The sequence below is a fragment of the Bos indicus genome, chromosome 15, assembly GCF_029378745.1.
Source record: "Bos indicus isolate NIAB-ARS_2022 breed Sahiwal x Tharparkar chromosome 15, NIAB-ARS_B.indTharparkar_mat_pri_1.0, whole genome shotgun sequence".
Classification (NCBI taxonomy): Eukaryota; Metazoa; Chordata; class Mammalia; order Artiodactyla; family Bovidae; genus Bos; species Bos indicus.
Genome location: NC_091774.1, coordinates 76,941,947 through 76,967,277, shown reverse-complemented (window position 1 = coordinate 76,967,277; position 25,331 = coordinate 76,941,947). Strand labels below are relative to the sequence as shown.

At 41.9% G+C, this 25,331-nt stretch overlaps 1 protein-coding gene across 10 annotated transcripts in view; it reads left to right on the top strand.

Annotated features, from left to right (window-relative positions):
• Positions 1-25,331, top strand: part of AMBRA1 (autophagy and beclin 1 regulator 1) — a 172,747-nt gene that overhangs the window by 107,101 nt on the left and 40,315 nt on the right. For all 10 annotated transcript variants that reach the window (XM_019975040.2, XM_019975039.2, XM_070767645.1 and 7 more), the window contains one exon: positions 23,706-23,816. In XM_019975040.2, the coding sequence (XP_019830599.2) occupies positions 23,706-23,816 (111 nt within the window). The remainder of the gene's footprint in view (positions 1-23,705; positions 23,817-25,331) is intronic.

Here is a 25,331-nt window from a genome sequence, read left to right as displayed (position 1 = left end):
AGCTTTTCTTTCTACGTTCTTTTGACTTTTACCCTAGGAGCTTATTTGTGGGTATTTCGTGCCAGGAAGGATAAGCCTGTATCCCGTAATTGCTGCCTCGAGTCTGTGCTCACAGGGTGTCCTGATGACATTTTAAATACATGGAAAATTTTGGATGCATGAACTGTCTGGTGCTGAGTCTCTGCTGCATTTCTGCTCTGGCACCTGCTTCTCTCTTCTTGGAGTTTATCCCGCTGCCTAATTCTGTACATTGTCTCCAAGCCTTTCATTAAGCATTGTTGGAAATTTTGCTTTTTCACCTCAGCATCCCCGCTTATCTTTTCAACAGAAACAGAACCGGCTCTGACTACTAGGCATTTCCTCGAATGAAAAGCTCCCCATCTCGCCTTTTCTGACTTTTCAGAGCATGAAATGGCTGTGCTAACCCTGCTGGCCTCAAGGCAAGAGCCTTGCAGAGGCAGACAAAGGGGACAGCGTGCTCCCAGCTTGGATTCTCCAGAGGCCAGAAGGAGAAACTTCTTAACCTTACCAATTTGCAGTCAAAAATCTGCCCACCCTGCTTTGTTTTGGCTGCAGTTAAGAAGGAAGTAAATTCTTGGTGTGTTTCCCCTGCATGTAACCATCAATTTCTTAGTGCCCTGAGTACTGTATTTTATAGATTCCAGAGGTTGGGTAGTTTCCTAGAGTTCAAAAATCAAACAGAAATGGCTTTAGGCATTCTGGAGGTGTCCTTTTGCTGGTTGGATGGATATTTCTCAAAGCCAGAGGTACTGTGGCTCCAAGGCAATGAATTGAGTTGCAGCCGTGTGCTTTGTGCAGGGTGCTCTTTCTAGGGTACAAGGACTGAGAGGTACTTAAGTCTAGCCGAGGGATTTAAGATAGCCCTTACTCCTAAAGGGTTAACAATTGAGTAGTAAGAGTCTGTGCATATTGAGGAAACTCTTTGTTTCTGTTTAGTATGGACTTAACGCACAGCTTCTGTGGCGGAGCATCAAGATATTTCATATAAAGATGAGAAAATCATGTGTTTCCTTCCCATCAAAAGAACCTATTTGTAGGAATTTCCTGGTGCTCCAGTGGTTAGGACTCAGTACTTTTACGTTCAAGGTCCTGGGTTTGATCCCTCATTGGGAAATGAAGATCTTGCAAGCCACACGACAAGGCCAAAACAAGGAAAAGAACCTATTTATAATGGCCTGTATGGATTCAGGTTCAGGGCAAAGTGTTGAGCAGGAACAGAGCAAGTATATACTTAGTTTCTAGATTTTGAGCTGGACCTCCGGTGGACTGAATTTTGTGCTTGTCTTAAGTGGACTGAGTAATGACAAGAGTCCTGCCTGGACTGGAAGGCGGGAGATGGAGCAGAAGGAATATGACAGAGCAAGAGAGAAACAAAATGCTCTGGGGCTTCTAAAGAGAAGATCATGTCAGGCTAACGAGATCAGAAAAGAGTTCTTGTAAAAAAGGATTGAGAAAGTCCTTGATTGGGGGCAGGGATTGGGGGATTTTAGGAAGCATTTGTTAGAGGAGAGAGGAAGGAGCCTGGAGAGTAGGAACAGTATGAACCAAAGTACAAAAGTGGAGATATATTTAAAGCATATTTCCAGAAACGTGAATAATATGGGAGATAAGCAAGAAAGGTAGATGGCAGGCAGACTGTTGAGGGCCGTGAGTAACAGACCAAGGAGTCTGGTTTCAGCGTCTCGGAGCCATTAGAGACGGGAGAAGGTGAGTGCCGCAGTCAAAGCTCGCTTTAGAAGTCATCCGTCTGGATTGGGAGAAGGATCGGGGTGAGGACAGTGGGGAGGGAGAAAGGTGGTTTTGTAAAGGGCAGGGCCCATAGCTTAGTGATAAGCGCAAGATTCTTTGGTGATGTTGCTTGTTGTTCAGTCGCTCAGTTGTGTCCAACTCTTTGTGACCCCATGGACTGCAGCACGCCAGGCTTCCTTGTCCTTCACCATCTCCCAGAGCTTGCTCCAACCCATGTCCGTTGAATCCGTGATGCCATCCACCCATCTCATCCTCTGTCATCACCTTCTCCTCCTGCCCTCAATCTTTCCCAGCATCAGGGTCTTTTCCAGGGAGTCGGCTCTTTGCATCAGGTGGCCAGAGTGTTGGAGCTTCAGCCTCAGCATCACTCCCTCTAATGTCTATTCAGGATTGATTTCCTTCAGGATTGACTGGTTTGACCTCCTTGCTGTTACTTACCCACACCCTAAGCAGCCTATCAGGAAGTTTGCAGGTTGTCATGCATTCTTTACGACAACCAGGGACAGAGCTTGCCTTGAAAAGCACCGCCGTACTTGGTGGTTTTCAGGCTTCCCTGAAGAGTGATAGCAGACCCAGTGTTTCCTTAGGAGTGCATCCAGCAGCTCTGGCAGAAAGGAAGAGACTAAAACGTCTTAAAACTCCTTTTGCTTTCCCTTGTGAAATATCTCTTTCAAAACCTAGAACTCTGCCACAGGCCTTTCTCAGAAATTTATCTAACCTGACATTAAAACTAAACCTTTCTTTTCTTCAAGAAAAGATGTTTTAAGGTGCTGTCTAAGAGAAAAGCTTGGGGCATCTGTGTATTTCATCTGTGCAGACAGACTGTTCTAGGATGAACCCAGGAAGCCTGTGGCCTTAAGAACCCTTGTTTTTGTTGAGTGCGAAGTTTGTGCCCGTGTGCCATTGATAGCTGTCTGCTGGGTGGTTTCACCAGTGCAGTAGCTCAGGCTTTTACATGGTATAAACTTGATTCACGGAGACACAGGATGTGTTTCTGTGGGAGAAATCTTTTGTCAAGAATTCCAAGTAAACAGAATATGGCCATCTCTGCCCACCTTTGGAATTTACTGGGACTCCATATCCCAGAGTATTTCATGTTTGCCAGTTACTGTCTCACCCACACTTGGTTGGACAAGCCCTGAGATTGTGGGGACACATTTAAAGGTCCTCACTGTGTGCCCCAGCTTCTTGTTTGTCTCTTTCCTTCATATCCCTTTTTTCCTTTCAATAGTGAGAAACTTTCATATGAAACAGTATAAATACCTCTGTACAGGCACACACATCTATGTCTATAGCAAGCCTGTGTGCCTCCACAACCAGCATGTAATAGTTGTTACTAGTTTCACTGCTTGCCTCAGTTCTTTTTTTTGGCAGCCTCGTGGCCTGCAGGATCTTGGTTCCCCTGCAGTGAAATTGCGGACCCATAACCAATGGACCATGGAGGAGTTCCTCCTTTAATTCCTGAAAATAGAATCTTTTCAGATAAAGTCAGAGTTCCCTTTGACCTCCATAATTGTATTTCCTATTCTACACAGAGGAAACCCCTATCGTGAATTTGGTTTATATAATTGCAGTCTATTTTTTTATAACTTAATCTATTAGTAAAATGTTATTGCTTTGTGTTTTAAGAGTTGCATTTTAATAAATGATACCGTATGTATCGTTTTTACAGCTTTTGAAATTCGGTGTTACCTGGTTTCATCAGTCCACAATGACATAGTTTGATTTCGCTTGCTCCTTTTAATTGTCGCCTAATATTCATCCATGGGCTTCCCAGGTGGCTCAGTGGTGGACTGCCTGCCAAAGCAGGAGCGGCTGGAGACTCCGGTTCAATCTCTGGCTTGGAAAGAGCCCCTGGAGGAGGAAATGGCAACCCACTCCAGTGTTCTTGCCAGGATAATCCCATGGACAGATCCCACGGCGGACTGCAGTCTATGGGGTCGTAAAGAGAGGGACACGACTGAGCTACTAACACAGATTCATTTATACACATTATCTATTCCCTATTGATGAACATGAAACTTTCTAGATTTTTACTATACCAGTGTGCCTTGAATTTTCTTGACGTATGTCCTTGTGAACATCTGCGGCATTTTTTGGTAAGATGTTTACCCAGAGATAGAATTGTTTTGGCTCCTTTTTTAGTCAAATAGCACAGATTTATTGGCTACTGAAGACATAACCCTCTTCTTAGATCCTTGAAGGGCATCTCAGAGTTATCGTCCTGATTGGCACTTTGTAAAAATGGAAAACTTAAGATTTGTGAATTCTATTGCAAACCCAGGATCAAGGAGTTTTTCTCAAGGAGTCTTCTCAAGGCTTTTCTCAAACTAGCTATGTGGAATAAATGTATATGTTGAATATAGGGGATATTAAATGATAAAATGCAGAATTTTGCCATAAATCATTATAAAGGTAACTTCTCACTCTTTGTGTTTTTCCTTTTATATTTTGTTTTTAAAACTGATTTATTGTAGGTAATTTAGACAGTGTCAAAATAGATACTATAAAGTGCTTAAGTCTCTCCTCATCACTCTTAGACTCAGTCTCATTCCCCACAGGGAATTTTAAGTGCTACAGCTGTATAGTATTTAAAATTTAAGTAAAAGATTAACTCTCAGTGAGTTCACTATCTTTGGAAGGTGTCTTTCCAAATCGTTCTCTATGCCTAATCACACACATATGTATATTTTTATACTTACATAGTTTTCTTCGTTTTGTTTTTAATAGAGATGGGCTCATAGGGAACAATATATATGAAGGACATCTTTCTATATCAGTACAAACAAGCCTACTTTATTCTTTCTACTGGCTGCTTGGCGTTCCATAGTACTACTGATTCTAGTTTGTTAGACTGTTTGTTTTCCTTGATGGATGTTTATGTTTATAATTAAAGATAAGCTCCTTTTGCAAACTGTGTTGCTTATTCCTATTCCTGGATGTAATTACTGGACTGAAAATTAACATATGATTTGGTTCTTTATAATTCCGCCTGTCCCTGTAGATAGGATAATAGATAGTAAGGACTGTCTGGGGCATATCTTCTTGCTTGTGGAAGGAAGGGCACTTCGTAAGACTGGCAGTGACCTTTCTTATTGCTCTCTTTGGTGTTCCTCACCTTTTGTAACTGTATGAATGGCAAAATTCTAAGTCAAAAATCTATAGTATTTACTGAGGAGACCAAAACTGAAAAAGACACATGTATCCCATTATTCATTGTAGCACTGTTTACAATAGCTGGAACATGGAAGCAACCTAGATGTCCATTGACAGATGAATGGATAAAGAAGTTGTGGTAGATATACACAATGGAATATTACTCAGCCATAAAAAATTAGGAATGCATTTGAGTCAGTTCTAATGAGGTGGATGAACCTAGAGCCTATTATACAGAATGAAGTAAGTCAGAAGGAGAAAGATAAATACCGTATACTAACGCATACACATGGAATCTAGAAAAGTGGTACTGAAGAATTTGTTTGCAAGGCAGCAGTGGAGAAACAGACATAGAGAACAGACTTACTGACACAGGGAGAGGGGAGGAGAGGGTGAGATGTATGGAGAGAGTAACAGGGAAGCTTACATTACCGTATGTAAAATAGATACCCAGGGGAATTTGCTGTTTGAGGAAACCCAAACAGGGGCTCTGTATCAATCTAGAGGGGAGGGAGATGGGAGGGAGGTTCAAAAGAGAGGTGATAATGTATACCTATGGCTGATTCATGTTGAGGTTTGACAGAAAACAGTAAAATTCTATAAAGCAATTATCCTTCAATTAAAAATAAATAAATTTTTAAAAATCTATAGTATTTAGATACTATACTAATACTGTATAGTATCTAAAATTTAAGTGAAATGTTGATTCCTTCTCTAAAGAAATTCTGTCTTAAAGCAGGAAAGAGACCAAGGCAATACCAATTGAAAATTGATGGTTAAGTGTACACAGAGACATAAACACTTGAACTCACTGCAGATTTGATGTACTTAGAGCCAGGTAACCTCCAAGATGACAAATGTTTTGTGTTATGGAAATGGCTAATAGTGTGTGGGCAGGGATTTCTCTCTCATTCTGAGAAGCTTCCAAGAGGACGTGAGATTTTATTTAGATTTTACCCGGATTGTAGACAACAACCTGACTGCATCCTTTAAGCAGTTGTCTCAATATGGGGCTTGTTAATAATGCTTTCCCACTTTGTGCCTGATATTAATGTCTGAACAGTGAATTTAATTAGAAACTATTTCAAATTAGCTGTTTCCATGTGACAAGTATTGTTTTCCCAGGATCACAGAGCACAGGCATGGCTCTGGGGACTGCTCGCATTTCTAAGCAGTTTGTGGTTGGAAACAGACCCATTTACCAAGCTTTCTCCCACTTATTTTTTGCTCCACTTTCCACTAGTTGGTGCCTGCACTTTAGAACAAAGGTCTCAAATCTTTTTTTTTCCTCTTCAGGATCTGAAGGAAACCAGCCTGGCTGGGCCAGTAGGGCAGAATGTTTTTTTTAAAACCTTAAAGAATCTAGTTACTAAGATTTTTGTCAGGTTTGCTTTAGCAGAATCAGGATGTAGTTTTGACAGAACGCTCAGCCATCTTCCTATAAGCAACTGTACCACATGGATTAGGAATTACTAACCTCTTAACCTTACTTAAAAAACCCTTTTGTTGTTCTTTCACTAAGTTGTGTCTGACTCTTTGCAACCCCTTGGGCTCCAGCACGCCGGGCTTCCCTGTCCTTCACTGTCTCCCACAGTTTGCCAAGATTCATGTCCATTGAGTCAGTGATGCTGTCTAAACATCTCATCCTCTGCCGTCCGCTTCTCCTTTTGCCTTCAATCTTTCCCAGCATCAGGGTCTTTTCTAATGAGTAGGCTCTTTGCATCAGGTGGCCAAAGTATTGGAGCTTCAGCTTCAGCATCAGTCCTTGCAGTGAATAATCAGGGTTGATTTTCTTGAGGATTAATTAGTTTGATCTCCTTGCTATCCAAGGGACTCTAAAAAGTCTCCTCCAGCAGCACAATTCAAAAACATCAGTTCTTCAGTGCTCAGCCTTCTTTATGGTCCAGCTCTCACATCTGTACATGGCTACTGGAAAAACCATAGCTTTGACTATAGGAACCTTTGTCAGCAAAGAGTTGTCTCTGCTTTTTAATACACTGTCTAGATTTGTCACGGCTTTCCTTCCAAGGAGCAAGTGTCTTTTGGTGTCATGTCTGCAGTCACTGTCCACAGTGATTTTGGAGCCCAAGAAAATAAAATCTGTCACTGTTTCCATTTTTTCCTCTTCTATTTACCATGAAGTGTTAGCATGTGAAATGAGCACAATTGTACAGTAGTCTGAACATGCTTTGGCATTGTCCTTCTTTGATATTGGGATGAAAACTGACCTTTTCCAGTCCTTGGCCACTGCTGAGTTTTCCAAATTTGCTGACACATTGAGTGCAGCACTTTAACAGCAGCATCTTTTAGGATTTTAAATAGCTCAGCTGGAATTCCATCACCTCCCCTAGCTTTGTTTGTAGTAATACTTCCTAAGGTCCACTTGACTTCACGCTCTAGGATGTCTGGCTCTAGGTGAGTGACCCCACCATTGTGGTTGTCCGGGTAATTAAGACCGATTTTTTTTAAACAGTTCTTCTGGGTATTTTTGCCACCTCTTCTTAATCTCTTCTGCTTCTGTTAGGTCAGCCCTAGTCCCTTAACAAAAACTAAGTTGCCTGGATGCTTTATCTCAACGTCACAAGTCCCAAATACGCAGTGTTTCCCTTGGACCTACTTGTGGGAAATCCGTAAGGTCATCCACCTTATAGATGTTTCCTGCACTGCAAAGTGATGGCGAAGTTGGCAGTCAAGACTTGAGTGTGGTCTTCTATATCCACAGATACAGATCAGACTTCACCTTTGCCCTCCAAGCCCATGGGGCATCTTTGTTGGCCCTCAGAGCTTACTCAGCCTTTCTGTCCCTGGGTAAATAGTGATGTGGCAGTGATTAAAGTGAAGTGACACCGTGTTGTCCTTGGAGCTCCAGCGTCTCCTGTAGATCGAGTGAGCCAGGCTTGAGATAGACAGTGTCACAGGCTCGGGACCTCTGCACCTTCACGTCTGGGAGCAGCCTGGCCTCTTTCTTACACGTTGGCCCCAACTGACTCAGCCCAGTAGTGCTGTTCCCTGAAGTGTACAGGTGTGATTTGACAGGAGCTTTTCACCCTTTACAAACTGGGCCCCCTAATGAGAATGTGGGCTCATAGAGCAATAATTCACGTGTAGGTGGCCTGTAAGGAAAGTTTTAACAAAAGAGTTGGTTAAGAAGCCGATTTATTTTCTTGCTGTAAGTCTCTCGTCATGTGCTGAGTGGGGGCGGAAGAGGAGGGGAGGGTGGGGACTGGTGCTGCTGAAAGCATTTGTCTTCATTTCTGCCATCTCCCAGTGTTTATTACCCTGTGATCGACAGATGAGGAAAGCTGCCAGTCAAACCCACGTTCAGCACATTTCCATTTCCCTTCATTGCAGATTTTAGGCTTTTGAAATCTGCATCGTCTTTGCAGCAGTAAAGGTTGTTTTCCTCCTGCTGCTGACAAGCCCAGGACCCTCTGTCCCATCCCTCTCACTTGCACGTCCAGCACACAGTAAAGGCGGCAGGAGCTCAGCAGTCTGAGACCGGTGATTGGTGAGGGCCGGGCACTGCTGGAGTCGGTCATCGCTCTCTTTATTTTTCTCTCTCACCTCTTTCTCCCTGAGCCCTTTCCCCGTCCCACGTCCCCTGTCCCTGCCCATCCTCTGCTGCCCAGGCGCCCCTGCCAGCAGCCCCATCTGCAGCAGTGAGAGGATGATGTCCACTTTCCAGACACCCTTCCTGCCTTCTCTCGGGAACTTGCCTGACCCAGTGTCCTCCCAGGCACAGTGGTTGCTGGGACCTAAAGATAGGAAGTGCCAGGTTGTAGGGGATGTGGAAGTGGAGGTCGAATGATCTTCATACTCGCATCCAACCTGCATGTCTTCTCTCAGAGTAGAGGCTTTGAGGAGATTCCTGCCTGCAGGGAGTCAGTGCAGGGATGTTTGCTTTTGTTTGGGGGCTGTTGGGCTTTTGTGTGTGTCTCTGTTTCTCCTGGACACTGTCGGGGTTTGGAACCATCGAGTTTGGAACCGTCGGGTCTGGAATGCTGCTCCTAATCTTTCAGTTGCTTGTGTTCTTGTGAGCTTATTTGGTTTTTTTGTCTTCAATAATGTCTGTGGGTAGAAGAAACGTAATGACATTCATTTCTTTGAAAATGGATGTTCTGCTTTCATAATTACTTGTCCCAGTTACATCATTAGTATAAGTGTAGATAATTGCTTCATTAGGACATATATGTCGAAGAAGGGCAGGTCTGCAGAGTGGTGATGAAAACAGTCCTTGGCGTCTTTATCTACCCACACGGGAGCATCTTAGCTTGACATCAGAGAGCTAGGAGGTACCAATCACTCTGCCAACAGTCAGGATTAATCCTGAGTTTTAATGTGAATGGGAGGATGGAGTGAGGACCCAGTGGAGAGCAGCCTACTCCTTTGCTTGAGGTTGGCGGTGCATCGCTAACTCCCGCTGACACTGGTACCACTGAGGCAGCTTGATTGAATCATTGCCAGTCTCTGAATTAGGAAGCAAAGTAGCCTGATGGCAGCCCCTCGACCTTTGAACTTTCCGAAACTCTGTCTAATGACATGAGCCCTGTGCCCTGTTTGACCTCTTCGAATGGCTTTTTAAGGGAAAATACCCATGCCAGGACTAGAAGTTACATTCCTCCATCAGACCTAATGACCTCCTGTAGGTCTGAATTTGATTATGATTTCACACCGTGTCTGTGAATGACTTTGTGTGCATTCTCTCTTTTAAGACATGTTAAAAACTAATTCCAGGATTTCCCTGGCAGTCCAGTGGTTAGGACTCAGCACTTCCAAGGCAGGGGTCATGGATTCAATCTCTGGTCAGGGAACTAAGATCCTACATGCCACATGGTGTGGCAAAAAAAAAAAAAAAAAAACAATACCACATACTTCCACTTACAGAATGTAGAATTGTGGCTACCAGGGTCTGAGGAGGGAGTAAAATGGGAAGTTGTTGTTTAATGGGTAGAGTTTCAGGTTTGTAAGATGAAAAATTTCCAGAAATCGGTTTCACAACAACGTGAATATACTTAAAACTACTGAACTGTACACTGAGAAATGGCTAAGATGATGAACTTTATGTTATGTGCTTTTTGCCGTAATTTTTAAAAAACATAATATCAGATTCTTTGTGCTGCTTACTCCAGATTGGAAGGTTCTATCCACAGCTCTGGCCTTGATGACCATCTGGTTAAATTTCTCTTCCTTCTCTTGGCCTATTATAAAGCTGACTCTGCTATGGCCACATAATCCTGGTTTGAATTGTTGTTTTGAGAAAAATTTTGAGGACACTGTGATATGTAGAAATCTTTCACAGCTGTTCCTTTTCTCTTCGTTGCATAGTGTCTGTGTTCTAGGCCTTACTAAGATCCTTGTTGAGTTCACAGACTATAATTTATTACTTTGTTGGCCTCATCTAATGCCTTTGACTGCAACAGTATCTTTCTTGGGTCTGCTCCTAAAGTTCAGGATTTGTGTGTGGACTAATGCTACCCTTGTTTTTTATGAGCAGGAGCTTTAGAGCCTTTACATGTTTACTGGACAATAAAATTATGTTGGTTTAAGGTAATGGCAACCCACTCCAGTTCTCTTGCCTGGAAAATCCCATGGACAGAGGAGCCTGGTGGGCTGCAGTCCATGGGGTCGCTAAGAGTCGGGCACAACTGAGCGACTTCACTTTCACTTTTCACTTTCATGCATTGGAGAAGGAAATGGCAACCCACTCCAGTGTTCTTGCCTGGAGAATCCCAGGGACGGGGGAGCCTGGTGGGCTGCCGTCTATGGGGTCGCACAGAGTCGGACACAACTGAAGCGACTTAGCAGCAGCAGGGGCCCAGTTCCTGCTAAGAACACATATAGTCAGAAATTCCCTGGCACTCCAGTGGTTAAGACTGCCTGCTCTCACTGCCAAGTTCCTGGATTTGATCCTGGTCAGGGAGCTAAAAATCCCAAAAGCCTCAGGGTACAGCCAAAAAAGAAGCACATCTAGTCAATGACATCTGTATCTACTAAATATTTACCCTTTAAATGAAGTTAAATGTGTTTCAAATCAAGGAATTCCCCGGTGCTCCATTCGTTAAGGCTTCATGCTTCCACTGCTGAGGACGCAGGATCAGTCCCTGGTTGGGGAACTTAGATCCCACGAGCTGAACACTCGAGGGGAAAGAATTGTGTGTGTGTGTGTGTCTGTAACCTTTATTGTATAATGAGTGATCTCAACATCAGTTTCAGTGACCAGTTAGAGCAGTTACCAAACAGTCTAAGTCTGAAAGACCACATACCTTACTGAGAATATTTCCTGTGTTGTAATTATAGTCACCCAAGTGATATTTTTGAGGCCCTTATTTTGTTTTATTTTTTATTGAGCTAACATTGGTTTATAACATTATGTAAGTGTCACGTGTGGAATATAAAAAACAAAATACATAAATATTATGTCTTTATAGAAAATTATGTCCCCTAATACTTCTCTTATTTTTTAGCCTCAGGAAAAAGTGAAGGTTTGTTTCAGCTATAGATGGTATATTCAGATTTGATCTTTGAAAACATACTTCTTCCTTCCAAAGGAAATAAATGTTTCCCTCGGCACTTTCATGATTTCTTGTTTCCATGCAGTGTGTTTCCTATAAATAAAAACTCTTATCTTATTCTCATGCAAACCTGTGGTTCATTTATAAAAACATACATGCAATGGCATGTTACAGCCATGAAAAGGAATGAAATACCAATACATGCTAAAACCTGGATGTACTTTGAAAACATTATGCTAAATGAAAGAAACCAGAAGCAAACAGCCACTTATCATATGATTCCATTTATGTGAGATGTCCAGGAGAAGCAAAATTATGTAGACAGAAAATAGATCCACTGATCTCTTCACTTGCTTTGGAAAAAGGAGCAAGTGGGGCAGGGTGGAGGGGAGTAGCTGCTAACAGGTAAGGTGTTTTGGAAGGTGGGGAATGATGACATGGCCTGAAATTAGATAGTCGTGATGGTTTTTGTAAATTTGGTTTTGATAATGGTTGCACAGCTATGAGCTAGCCTAAAACCACTTATATACTCTTAAGTAGGTAAATCATATGGTATGTGAATTATATCATAATAAAGCTGCTACTTGTAAACAAACTGCATAGAGTTTGGTCATTCTCCTCGGTGTCAAAACCATAATGAGAACTAAAAGCAATCTCTGCCTTTGGAGAAAGTCTTATCATCTGCCACCAGGAACTCTGCCCAGGTCCCCGGGCTGTAGAATAATTGACTATGGTCTTAGATGAGATCTTTTTAAATGGTGATAATGTGATAAAGTGAGTGTTAGAGAGTGCTTTGTTATATACTCCTTCAGAGAACAAGTTAAAGACTGTATTTAAATAAAGTTTTCTGCAAAGAAGTGTTCTTCCTAGAATGCTATTCAGTATATACTTAGGAAGCATACTTTTTATGTCCAAATAATACTGTGTTGTATTGCTGTAAGTTATTTTTTACGAACAGAAACCAGTTTATTAATTTACAAAGAACTCAATCTATTAAAAAAAAACACCACACTTAAAAATAACCAAACATGAAAATACACAAAAGATATGTGGGTAGGCAGCACACACTAAAAGAAATACAATGAGCCAATAAACAAATATGGCACAAAGAAATGCTCATCAAGACTCTGAAATTATAAAAGAAGTGCAAAAGGATACCAAAAATGGAATTGCCTTATTTTATTTCATAAAGTGACCAAAATGTGTATTGAATAGTGTTTTTAATAATAGCCTTGTTGAGATGGAATTCACATACCATCTAGTTTACCTGCATAAAGTATATATAGTTCAGTGGTTTAATATATTCACAGAGTCGTGCAGTCTTTGCCGCTGTCTGTGTATTTCTGAACATTTTATCACCTTGTAAAAACCCCATACCCATTAGCAGCCACGTCCCCCTCCCCCTCCGCTTTGCTGCCCACTCCAGCCCTGGGCAGTTTCTAATCTACTTTTTGACTGTTGCTTTGCCTATTCTAGACATCTCATGTAAATGGAATCATACAGTGTGTGGTCTTTTGTGGCTGGATTTCTAAGAAGAATTTTGAAAAGTTGATTAGTTGTTTAGTTGGATCTGCCTCGAGGGGTCTGGTGTCAGTTCTACTGACCAATTAGCAAGCTGGCTCTGAACTTCATATCACAACCAAGCAGAAGGAGAGTGATTGTGCTTCCAGGCTGATGGGTGTTTGCACCCCCAGCCTCATTCTTATTCTGTCTTCCCAGCAGCAGCATACTCAGAGACAGCCGTTCTGAATTAGGCAGCCTCAAATGCAGCAATTTTATAGGACTGAAATATAATTTAATCGTTTCCTTCTTTGTAACTTGACCTTCTCTACCCTCCCGAATTAGCTTTTCTGATAGATTTGCTAATGATTCCTATTGTTCCATATTTTCACTGTACTGTTGAATCATACTCTTCATATTCCTGCTCCTAGAACAGATCTTGGAGAGAGGCTAAAAAGCTGTTTACTAGGGAAACAAAAGGTCCCTAATTCTCCTTTCCAAGCAACAGAAGAGAAGAGTCTGAGAGAAGCAGAAGCAGAGATGCGTGCAGGCTACCAGACTTGGTAGAGCTCACCTACCATATGACTGTCATGATTGTTAAGGTTTTACCCCTAGACACATTCCTGAGGCTTCCAGCCTGCGTATTAAAGACCTGACTCAGAATGAGACTTGGCAGCTTCATTTTTGCCATGATTGTTTTCTGATGGTTGGCCAGGATCACTGGATTCAAGTTTCTTTTTCCTCTAATATTATCTGTCATCAGAATAATCCTCATTTACTCTTTTGCTCTGAGGTTCTGGAGGAAGAATTCTGTGGTTGTAACAGAACGTGGTCTGCTGACTTAACAGTATGCTTATGGACAGCTCCTCTTTCCACTGTTTCCTAGAACATGAATGAGAATCTTGGGGGCTCTTTCTCTTTCAAATAATAGACTTTTCTTTTTTAGGGTAGTCTCAGGTTTACAGATTTACATGGAAAGTACAGACAGTTCTCATATATTTTCTTCCTTCTCCCCACATCCATAAGCTCCCCCACCATCACCATCCTGCCCCAGAGTGGTACATTTGTTATAATCCAGGAACCAGCATCATCACCCAAAGTTTGTAGTCTACATTAGGACTCACTGTTAGTGTTGTAAGTTCTGTGGGTTTTGCCAAATACATGATGACATGATCCACCATTATAGTACCATACAAAATAGTTTCACTGCCCCAAAAAAGTTTCCTCATGCTCCACCTATACATTCCTCTCTCCCGCCAGACTCCTGGCAGCCGCTGATCTTTACTGTGTCCATAGTTTTGGCTTTTCCAGAATGACATATAGTTTAGAATCATGTGAAATACAACTTTTTTATTCTTTCACTTAGTAATATATGCTTTCTTCCGTGTTTTTTCATGGCTTGGTAGCTCATTTCTTTTTAGAAGTGAGTAATATTCCATTGTATGGATGTACCACAATTATCCATTCTCCTATTAAGGGACGTCTTGGTTGATTCCAAGTTTTGGCAGTTATGAGTAAAGTTGCTGTAAACGTCTCTGTGTAGGTTTTGTGTGGACATACGCTTTCAGCTCATTTGGGTAAATACCACAGAGCATGGCTGCTGGATCATATGGCAAGAGTATGTTTAATTCTGCAAGACACTGCCACGCTGTTTTCCAGAGTGGCTGTACCACTTTGCATTCCCACCAGCAAGGAGAGACAAGTTCCTGTTGTTTCACATCCTGTTCCGCATTTGGTGTTACCAGAGTTGTGGATTTCAGCCATTCTGAGAAGTGTGTGGTGGTTTCTCATTGTTGTTTTAATTTGCAGTTCTCTAAGGAGGAATGATTTTGAGCATCTTTTCATATGCTTATGTGCCATCTGTATATCTTCTTTGGTGAGGTATCTGTTCAGATCCTTTGCACATTTTTAAATTGTTTTTTTTTTTTAATTGTTGAGTTTTAAGAGTTCTTTGTATATTTTGGGTACCAGTCCTTTATCAGTAAAAGTGTTTTGCAGAGATCTTTTCCTAATCTGTTGTCTTCTCATTCTCTTTAACAGTGTCTTTTACAGAGCAAAAGTTTTTAATTTTGATGAAGTAAAATTTATCAGTTTTTTTCTTTTCATGGACTGTATCCTAAAAGTCTTTGCCAAGCTCAAGGTCACCTAGATTATCTCTTATATTATCTCCTACGAGTTAGAATTTTGTGTTTTACATCTAGGTCTATCCAATTTGAGTTAATTTTTTTTAAGTGTAAGATTTGCGTCTGTCTACCTTGTAGATGGATATCCAGTTGTTTCAGTGCTTTTTTGAAGAGATTTGATTCTCTATTGAATTGCCTTTTCTTCTCTGTCAAAGATCAGTTTACTATATTTGTGTGGGTTTATTTCTGGTCTCTTTTTTCTGTTTCATTGATCTAGACAAACGTCTAGAATAGACATATTCTTTTGCCAGTGCCACACTATCTTGATGACTGTGGATTTATGGTGAGTCTTGACATTAGATAAGTCCTCCAAATTTGGGTTCATTCTTTGCGTATTGTGTTGGCTATTCTAGATCTTTCGCAGTTCCATATAAACTTTAGAATCAGTTTTCTAATATTTACAAAGTAATGTTCTAGGATTTTGACTGGGATTGTACTGATTCTGTAGATCCGGTTGGGAAGAATTGACAGTCTGTTAACAGTACTTAGTATTTCTATCCATGAACATGGACTATCTCACCCATATATTTTAAGATCTTTTGTGATTTCTTTCATCAGATAGATCTTGTACATGTTTTGTTAGATTTATATGTAAAGTTTTCATTTTTCTGGTGCTAATGTAAATGGTATTGTATTTTTAACTTCAGATTTTCAATTCCATTTATTCGTTGCTGGCATATAGGAAAGCAGTTGACTTTTTGTGTATCACCCTTATATCCTGCAACCTTCATAGTTCCAGGAGTTTTTTGTTTTGTTTTTGCTTGTTTTTTATTTTTTGAGATTTTCTACTTAAAGAGCTCATGAGGTTTTCACGGCAAGTATACTGGAGTGGTTTGCCATTTCCCCCTCCAGTGAATCATGTTTTGTCAGAACTCTCTGCTGTGACCCATCTGTCTTGGGTGGCCCCACACGGCAGGGCTCATAGCTTCATTCAGTTATGCAAGCCCCTTCACCACAGCAAGGCAGTGATCCATGAAGGGGATTTGTGGATGATACCACTCTAATTGCAGAAAGTGAAGAGGAACTCAAGAACCTTTTGAAGAGGGTGAAGGAGGAGCATGAAAGAGCCAGCTTAAGATTAAATATTTAAAAAATTAATATCATGACATCTGGCCCCATTACTGCATGGCAAATAGAAGGGGAAAAGGTAGAAGTAGTGACAAATGTCCTCTTCTTGGGCTCCAAAATCACTGCGGATGGTGACTGCAGCCCTGAACTCAGAAGACGATTGCTTCTTGGCAGGAAAGCGATGACATATTTAGATAGTGCGTTGAAAGGCAGAGACGTTATTCTCCCAACAAAGGTTTGTGTAGTCAGGGCTATGGTCTTCCCAGTGGTCACGTATGGTTGTGAGAGCTGGACCATAAAGAAGGCAGAACGCCAAAGAATTGATGCTTTCAAACTGTGGTGCTGGAGAAGACTCCTGAGAGTCCCTTGGACAGCAAGGAGATCAAACCGGTCAATCTTAGGGGAGATCAACCCTGAATATTCACTGGAAGGACTGTTGCTAAAGCTGAAGCTCCAGCATTGTGGTCATCTGATGCAAACAGATGACTCATTGGAAAAGTCCCTGATGTTCGGAAAGATTGAGGGCAGAAGAAAAAGAGGACATCAGAGGATGAGATGGCTGGATAGCATCACTGATGCAACAAACATGAATTTGGGCAAACTCCAGGATAAGGTGAGGGACAGGGAGGCCTGGCACGCTGCAGTCCATGGGGTTGTAAAGAGCTGGACTTGACTGGGGACTGAACAATGACAACCACAACATAAACAGTATGTCACCTGTGAACAAAGAAAGTTTTGTTTCTTCCTCTCCTATCAATATACCTCTTATGTGCTTTTCTTGTCTTATTGCATTTAGTAGGCTTCCAGTACAGTGCTGAAGGGGAGGGATGAAAAGTGCTTGTTCCCAGTCTTAGGGAGAAAGCATATACAGTTGACTCTGGAACAGTGTGAAGGAAAAGGACTCGGACCCCCACACAGTTGAAAATCCATGTATAACTTTCTAGTCAATTCTCCATACCTGCTCTTCCATGCCCTTGGATTCAGCCACCTGCAAATCATGTAGTACCATTGTACATATTTGTTGAAAAAAATCTCTGTGTATGTTGGACTCTTATAGTTCAAACTCATATTTTTCAAGGGTCAAGCTATCTTTCCTTACCTTTAAATGTAGCTACAAGTTTTTTGTAGACATTGTTTGTCAAATCGAGAAATATCCCACTCTTCTGGTTTGATGACAGTTTTTGTCAAAAACAGGTGTTGGATTTTGTTGGATGCCTTTTCTGCGTCTGTTGATGTGATCGTACAATTTTTCCTCTTTATCAGGTTGATGTGACTGATTATATTAACTGATTTTGAAACGTTTAACCAGCCTTACATACCTGGGATAAATTCCCAGGTATGTATAACTCTTTTATATACATTATTGTATTTTATTTGCCAACATTTTGTTGAGAATTTTTACTTCTGTGTTCATAAAAGATATTAGACTGTAGCTTTTCTTTCTTCATTGTCTTTGGTTTTGGTATTGGGGTAATACTGGCCTTAGAAGCAGTCCCACTTCTGTTCCTGAAAGAGGTTATAGAGATTTGGTGTAATTTCTTCCTTCAGTGTCTGGTAGAATTTACCAGTGAACCCACGTGAGCCTGGCACTTTCTGTTTTAAGAGCCTTCTAATGATTGATTCAGTGTGTTAGATACAGGCCTATTCAGGTTATCTATTTCTTCTTGTGTAAATTTTGGTAGACTGTCTCTCAGGGAACTGGTCCATTTCACCTAGGTTATCAAACTTGTGGACATTGAGTTACTTGTAAAGTTCTTTACTGCTCTTCTAGTGTCCATGGAATCAGTAGTGATAGCCTCTCTTTCGTTTCTGATATTAGTAGTTTGTGTCTTCTCTCTCTCTTTTTTTTTTTTTCTAGTTAGCCTGGCTAAAGATTTGTTGATTTTATTGATCTTTTCAAAGAACCAGCTTTTGGTTTCATTGGGGTTTTTTTTTTTCCCTATTGATTTTCTGTTTTCAGTCTCACTGATTCCTACTCTAATCTTGATTATTTCTTTTCGTCTGCTTACTTTGGATTTAACTAGCTCTTTTTCTTATTTCATAAACTAGATGTTTAAATTATTGATTTTAGATCTTATTTTCTAGGGTATGCATTCAAAGCAGTAATATTCCATGTAAGCACTGCTTTTGCTGCATTCCACAAGTTTTAATAAGCTGTATTTTCATTTTCATTTAGTTCAAAATATTTTAAAATTTCTCTTGAGATGTCTTCTCTGAGCCATGTGTTATTTAAAGTGTGTTGCTTAATCTCCAAGTATTTTGGAATTTACCAGTTGTCTTTCCATTACTGATTTCTAGTTTAATTTCCTTGATTTCTGACAGCGTGTTTTGAATGATTTCAGTCCTTTTAAATTTGTTACAGTGTGTTTTGTGGACCAGTATGTGGACTGTCTTTGCTTGAGCTGTCTTTCAAGGGGAACGTTCCTAAGGAATCTAGGTCCTACGCGTTTGCTCCTAATTCTGAAATGAAGCGCTTCCCTTTCTTGGTCCTGGCACACTATTTGGACCCGTCTCTTACACAAGAACCTGTCTCTGAGCTGTTGCTTACAGAGCCATACCTACAGAGGAAGAGCATGTAGAGATTGGTGTAAATAATTAAAATAATTTTAATGGCAGTCATTTATTAGATGGGTTTCCCTGGTGGCTCAGTGGTAAAGAATCTGCCTGGCCAATGCAAGAGACGTAGGTTCCATCCCTGGGTTGGAAAGATTCCCTGGAGAAGGAAATGGCAACCCACTCTAGTATTCTTGCCTTTGAAATCCCATGGACAGAGGAACCTGGCAGGCTACAGTCCGTGGGGTCGCGGAAGTGTCAGACCCAGCTTAGCCACTCAGCAACAATAACATTTATTAGACACTTACTATTTGCCATCACTTTACAAGTATTTTTTCAGTGAGTTTTCCAAATAGCCCTGTAAATTGAAAGGATTTTTATTTCCTTTTTACAGATAAGGCAACTGAGATTCAGAGAGATTAATTTACAGAGGCATACAAATATAGATACTAGCAGTAAGTGTCAAAGTCAGACCCATCTGATTCTGAAGCCCATATTCTCAGAAACCACGTTAAAAACAGGTAACTCATAAGATCCCAGTTCAAGGCAGACTCTAATCCGTGGCCAAAATGGGAGACTGGAAGTTTGCCGAAGGAATATTTGTGTGCCTTTTGTTAGTTTCTCTCCAAAATCGGTGTCGCCTGCAGTTCTGGTGCCTTTAGCAGTGAGTGAGCATCCCAGTAGTACTGCTTTCTATGAACACTGATCTTGAAGTTAAAATACAGGCTGTGTTTTATCTAACTTGGAGTTTCCCAGCCAGGAATGATTCTGATCCCCAGGGAACATTGTTGGTGGTCACAGCTGGGTGTGAAGGGGTGGTGTGCTCCTGGCAGTCCATGAGCACAAGTCCTGAGCATCCCAGCACGCACAAGACCCACCCCACCCCTAAAGGAAGGCTTACCTTCCAGGGAATTCGAAGCGGGATGGCATCGGCGAGGGTCAGGAAACAATTGCTTAATTAAACGTTAATTAAGGATATAAAGAGTAATAGAATAAGGATACCTCAGCAGGAAAATTCAGTGGAGAAAAGAGGCTGAATAATTCAGCCAGAAGGTGAGAGAAAGAACGACATGGGGAGACCAAGTTTCGGTAAACAAAGCCCGCACTTTATTTTCCAAAGTAGTTTTATACCTTAAGTTGTGCGTGGAGGATAATGGGGGAAGGGGTAGAGTTAGCAGTAAGCCAGGCTTTCTTCCTGCAAACTTTATCATATGCAAAAGTTGAGGTGAATTACATCATCTTCTGGCCAGGGGGCCTGTCAACATTTTAAGATCCTTTCTTCAGAAAACTTATTTTTCTCTAAAGGTGATTAGTCAGGCACCACCCTCCAAAAGCATTAAAGTTGCATTCCTACAGGGCAAAGGTGTGGTGGGCTACAGCAAGAGAAAGAATTAACTCAAGGGTCCCAGGTTACAAACATTAAAGCTACTACTTACACCAATTATATTAATCAATACACTGCCAGGGACACAGTAGGTAAGGGATATGGAAACTTAGCAGCAAACATTGGCCCAACAAGTGAAAAACCCTTCACCAATACAATTTCTAATCAATCTTTTAATTGCTCAAAGGAATCTGTATTTAGACAGTTTAGAACATCTCATGCCTCTCACAGTTGGGAGGCTCTGAACAATCACATGTGGCCGGAAGAACCTATTCAGGCAGGCTAGAGGACTTCCAAAGGAGTTCGTAGGTTGAAATACTATCACACCCAGGAACTTTATTAACTGGAGCTGTAAGTTAACTCTTTTTTCAGAGAGAGGTAGTGGGGGACAGCCCCCCGTAAAGTCAGAGGTGTAGGTGAGAGCAGAAAGTAGGCAGACTCTGGTTTTGGGGGTAGATGCTCGAGAATTTCCAGGGGGACTCCTGAGGCTCGATCCCGCCTTTGCGTATGCCGAGCCTCCTTCCTCATGACCTTTGCCACGGCCAGACTTCCTCCCGCTGGCTCCCGGCATTACCTGACCCAGTATACCAGTTGCGGAGGTTGAGAAACCCTGAGTCTTGGCTCATTCCATTCTGCTGTGACTGAGAAAACCTCGAGCCCTCACCCTCACCGTGCTGTCAGGGTTTGGTTACCAAGGCTAAGTGCCTCCTCTGTAAATACTTTGCTGTAACTCCGTCCATTAATTCACTCTGGCACCTTTCCTATACCTTCAGCTTAGCGGCCGGAGGCCTGTTAAATGGTTGGGGGTTTTTTGTTACTGTTTTTTTAATAAGGTGATACTTTTTCTTCCTGATGTTTCCAAGAGACAGGCTCAGTTGGCCTGCAGTTCTTATGGAAGAGAACCTGGTGACGATACTCCAATCTGTTGCTAGCATCTTTAGCTCCCTAATCTGTGTTTACACGGCCCTGAAAATCAACTCTCCCAGGTGCCAGGCTCCATTCCACCTCAGCACTCTGGCACCACTGGCAGAGAATACTTCCCCAGTCTCTTCCCCACAGTCCGACCACGCATGATGGTTTTATTGCCCAGCTATTCTCCAGAAGATGTCTCTTGAGGCGTGGACCTGTGGGGTACTTCTGGAGCTGTGGGTTGGAGTCTCAGTCACTTGGGTTCCAGTTGCAGATAGAGCCACAGTGCTCTTAAAGCATCTGGTATTTTCTGTAACTGTTTTCCTGTTTGTAGCTCTCGTCCTCTTCCCCAGATTTTAAGCTCCTACAATATGGAGTTTGTTTCTTCAGATTTTTTTTTCCCTTTTAGCAACTAGCATTTCTTTCATCATATACCAAGAAAATCAACTTGGCTTCTTCCATTTTGGGTTATGTGCTTGTCTGCTAAAAGTTGAAGGAAATTTTAAGGAACTAAAGTAATTTGAGAGAGACTAGTGGTCAGAGGTTGGTATCAACCAAACCAGAGGAACAATTCATAAACTCAGTGGAATTGAGCCTGAGTCCAAGTGAAAGTAAGTAATTTTTCCTGGGAAGTGGACCTTGGAATTTTAAGAATTATTTTCATTGTCAGGGAAGCCTGGAGAAATCAACAAAGTTCCTATTAAGAAAGTCCTATAGGTAGCTTATCCTCCTCAGGACCCAGAGGTTCAGCAAAATTTCCCAAGTCAGATACCATCATTACAGAATTTTCTATAAAGGTTAAAAGCAAAGGCATGTATTTGTCTCATTGAAGTGATATGCCCCAGGGCTCTCAGTAGGGGTTTGAGGTCAGTGGGCTCATTGACAGACCACTCAAATGCTGTCTTGCTTAGGCCTTCGGAGAAATCATGACCATTTTGGACTGTCTTTGAATCTGCAAGATTTTAAGGAACGTATTATTTTGATGGTATTGGTTTATCTAGAACAGTATTTCTCAACCTTTATTTTATCATTACCCTCCGAAGAAGCCTTTTTAGACACTTTTCCCCTAATCAATCCCTCCCATGAAATTTTAATATCACAGATATGCTGCATATCTGCTCAGATACTGCAGTACTTTGATGGGAACCTGGGGATTGTACTCTCAAGATTTTCCCCCGACTCCGAACTAGTTTTCACCCCCACAGGGGCAGGACTGCCCATGTTGAGGATATGTTAATCCATTGGTAGAAGTATCATCATCTTGGAAATGAATTGTTGTGTGTGCCTTTCTTAACAAATTGAAACAGGAGTCTACCAATTCACTACTGTTCGAAAAGAGTTCTCATGCAGTGGCCTGCAGTTCCTGGGGGGCAGCGAGCAGAGTACTGTTCTTATATTTCATGACTTGTATGGAGATCGTCTTTTCTCTGAACAGTCTTGACCATCTGAGGAAGGAATAGGGAAATACCAGGAGGAGCCGAGCAATAAATGAAGCTCTCTAAAAGGAGAAGGGGGTAAAAAAAAACTTCTTGCAGTGACATGCATAGGAGGAAGATGGAAGAATATGGAAGAATCTGGGTGTAGAGTTGTCCATTGTTCCAAGGCCAGTCAGCTCTAACAAGTTCAGTTTCTCAAAATCGGAGTTGATTTGCAGCAGAAAACACCGTTTAGCTCGTACAGCATATACGAACGTTCTATTCTCCCAAGAGGGTTTGGCTCTGTCTGATCAGAAGGGTGGTTGTGTATGAAACGCACCTCGGAAGGAGGAGGAGGAAGAAATGACATGTTCATGTAAAATGAAATACAACTGCAAATTAAAGTGTCACCCTGTTTTTAAAAAAAAAAATCCATTTTTTATTTAATTGGTTACCAAGGTAAAAAATGTCATACAGAAGCGTATATCTCAGGGAAAGTTAAACCGTGAGATTTTACAAGTGAATCTGGATTCAAGGAAGTTCTCCTGGAGTAGGGGTGGGGCCGGGCAGGAGGGTTATAAAATATTGCCTTAATAAAAATATTCTGATGCGGAAAAGCTAGGCTCATAAATTTCTGTTGTGTTACATGCCAGGGGTCCAGAAAAAATGAACAAATATTACCTCATTTGTTCTTTACTGTCTCTGTCTATCCAATCGGCTGAATGCTGGCTGCCTGTTCCCTGGAGGAAGCCTCTCCTTTTGAGACGTTTTCCTGGGAGGAAGGTCATACACAAAGGAGAGGCTTTCTCCGGAAGAGCGCCGCTCACCGCAGAGACATCAGGGACTGAATGCTCTTCTGCGGGGCCTTTCTGTGTGAACGGTGTCCTCTCATTTTTCACGTTTCTTTCCCAGCATTTTTATGAAAAGTCATTTGTCTTTTCAGATTGTCTCTTTAAGCCTACCAGATAGTATGTTGCCACACTGGTGGCACTCAGTCAGTGTTAAGTAATAGTGGAAAGGGGGGCTGATTAATATAACATAACGTAATATGGTATTTACAAGCAGAATTGTTCTTCAGAAACATGTCTGGTTTCTCTTTAAGATAGAGACTTGACAGATAGGACTTGTCAGCCGTCTTCAGCCTTCAGCATCTGCCTTTTCTCCCTCTCCTCCTGACCCCAGTTTTGCCTCCTGTTTGCAGTGGAAATATGTAGATAGATCTATAACGTGCTCTCTTTGTCTTCTCCCTGACCAGGGGCAGTGATTGGTGATGGACAGTCTGCCGTGGCCAGTAACATTGCCAATACTACCTACCGGCTCCAGTGGTGGGACTTCACTAAGTTTGACCTCCCGGAAATCAGTAATGGTAAGCCAACATAGAACTGGGGATCCTGGTGGAAGGTCTGTCTGTCACTGGTGAGCCAGATCTCTGAGACCTGCAATAGCACGGGATTTTTCATCACCTCATTAAGTAGCTCACGGCTCCATGCCATTTCTGTAGCTCTTCTTCACCTCTCACTAAGCAATTCAGCAAATGTCTATTGAGCACCCACCCTGAGCAGTGAACTAAATGAGAAAGTGAACACCAAAATGAAGGTTTCTGCCCCAGGCACTTTACCGATTAGGGTCCGTTGTCTCAAGCCTAGAGGTTGGGTGGAACTGAGAGAAAGAGAAGGGGAAGGGAGTATAGGAGCTGAGAGCCAGACCCTTGAGGAAAGACTACAGTGATGATAAACTCATATTAATCTAGATCTGAATGGAACAAAGGGAGTGGCCTGATTGATGTGTGATTTGCGGAATGTCTGACAGTCCATTTTCCCAGCTTCTAAAGGACTCTGCAATCCCATGTCCCAGTTGTTCAGTTGGAATCACAGCATCTTAGACATCTCATTTCATTTTCTCTCATGATGCACTCTCACACATTCCTGAGAAGTGGAGCTTCAGCCTCTGCTTGCAGTGATAGGTCACTGTCTGATGAGTTAACTCTAGCCCGCCACTGCTCAGCTCCTTTTCGGATGTTTTTTCTTATACCCAGCCGCCATTTCCCTGCTGTCACTTCCTCCCGTTGGCCCTGGGTCTGCCTCTGAGCCTCCACAGAGTGAGTCTGGTGACGTCTCTTCTAACTGACAGTCCTTCAGCTGTTTGAAAGTAAACTGCCACTTGCTTTAAATCGTTCTTTTTAGGCCAGAATTCCCGAGGTTCCTTTTAAGATCTGGTTTTCAGATCCTTGACAGTTCTGCTCATTCCCCTTTTTACGTTTGAGGGGGGCACAACAAAGTAGAACACTCCAGGTGAGAGCTGTGCAAAACAGCGAAGTGGCGGTTTGCGCAGCGTCAGCTCAGCCCAGTGTTGCAGCAGCCTTTTCTGAAGCCACTGTTGGGTTTGCAGTCACTTATAATTCCTCGATAATTGTTAATACCAGAACTCTACCATCCTGTACTTGTGCAGTTCGAATATTTTAAAAACCAAAGGATTATATCTGTTTCTGTTAAGTTTTATCTTAGTAGTGTACTTAATAAGTACTAATAATTGTACTTCTTAGTTCCTGCCTCTCAACATCTTTTCAAACTTTGATTCAGTCTTTTTTCCCCAACCTTGTTTACATCATCTTCTAATTTGATAAACGTGCTTTCTCTGCCTGTCTTTGGATTGCTAGCAGAAGTGGTGCGTCAGGACTTTGCACCAAGCCTCGTGCTATGTTCCTGTGGACTTCCTTCGTGTTGATTTTGGTTCATGAATTTGCACCTGGGCTTGGTTCTTCACTCGTGAAACCCGTATTTTTCATCTTGTCTGTCTATAGGGTATTGTGAGAGCTTTTCAGATGCTTTGAAATAGTCAAGATAGCCTCTGTCTGTGGCGTTTCCCAGTATGCCGGTCTTGG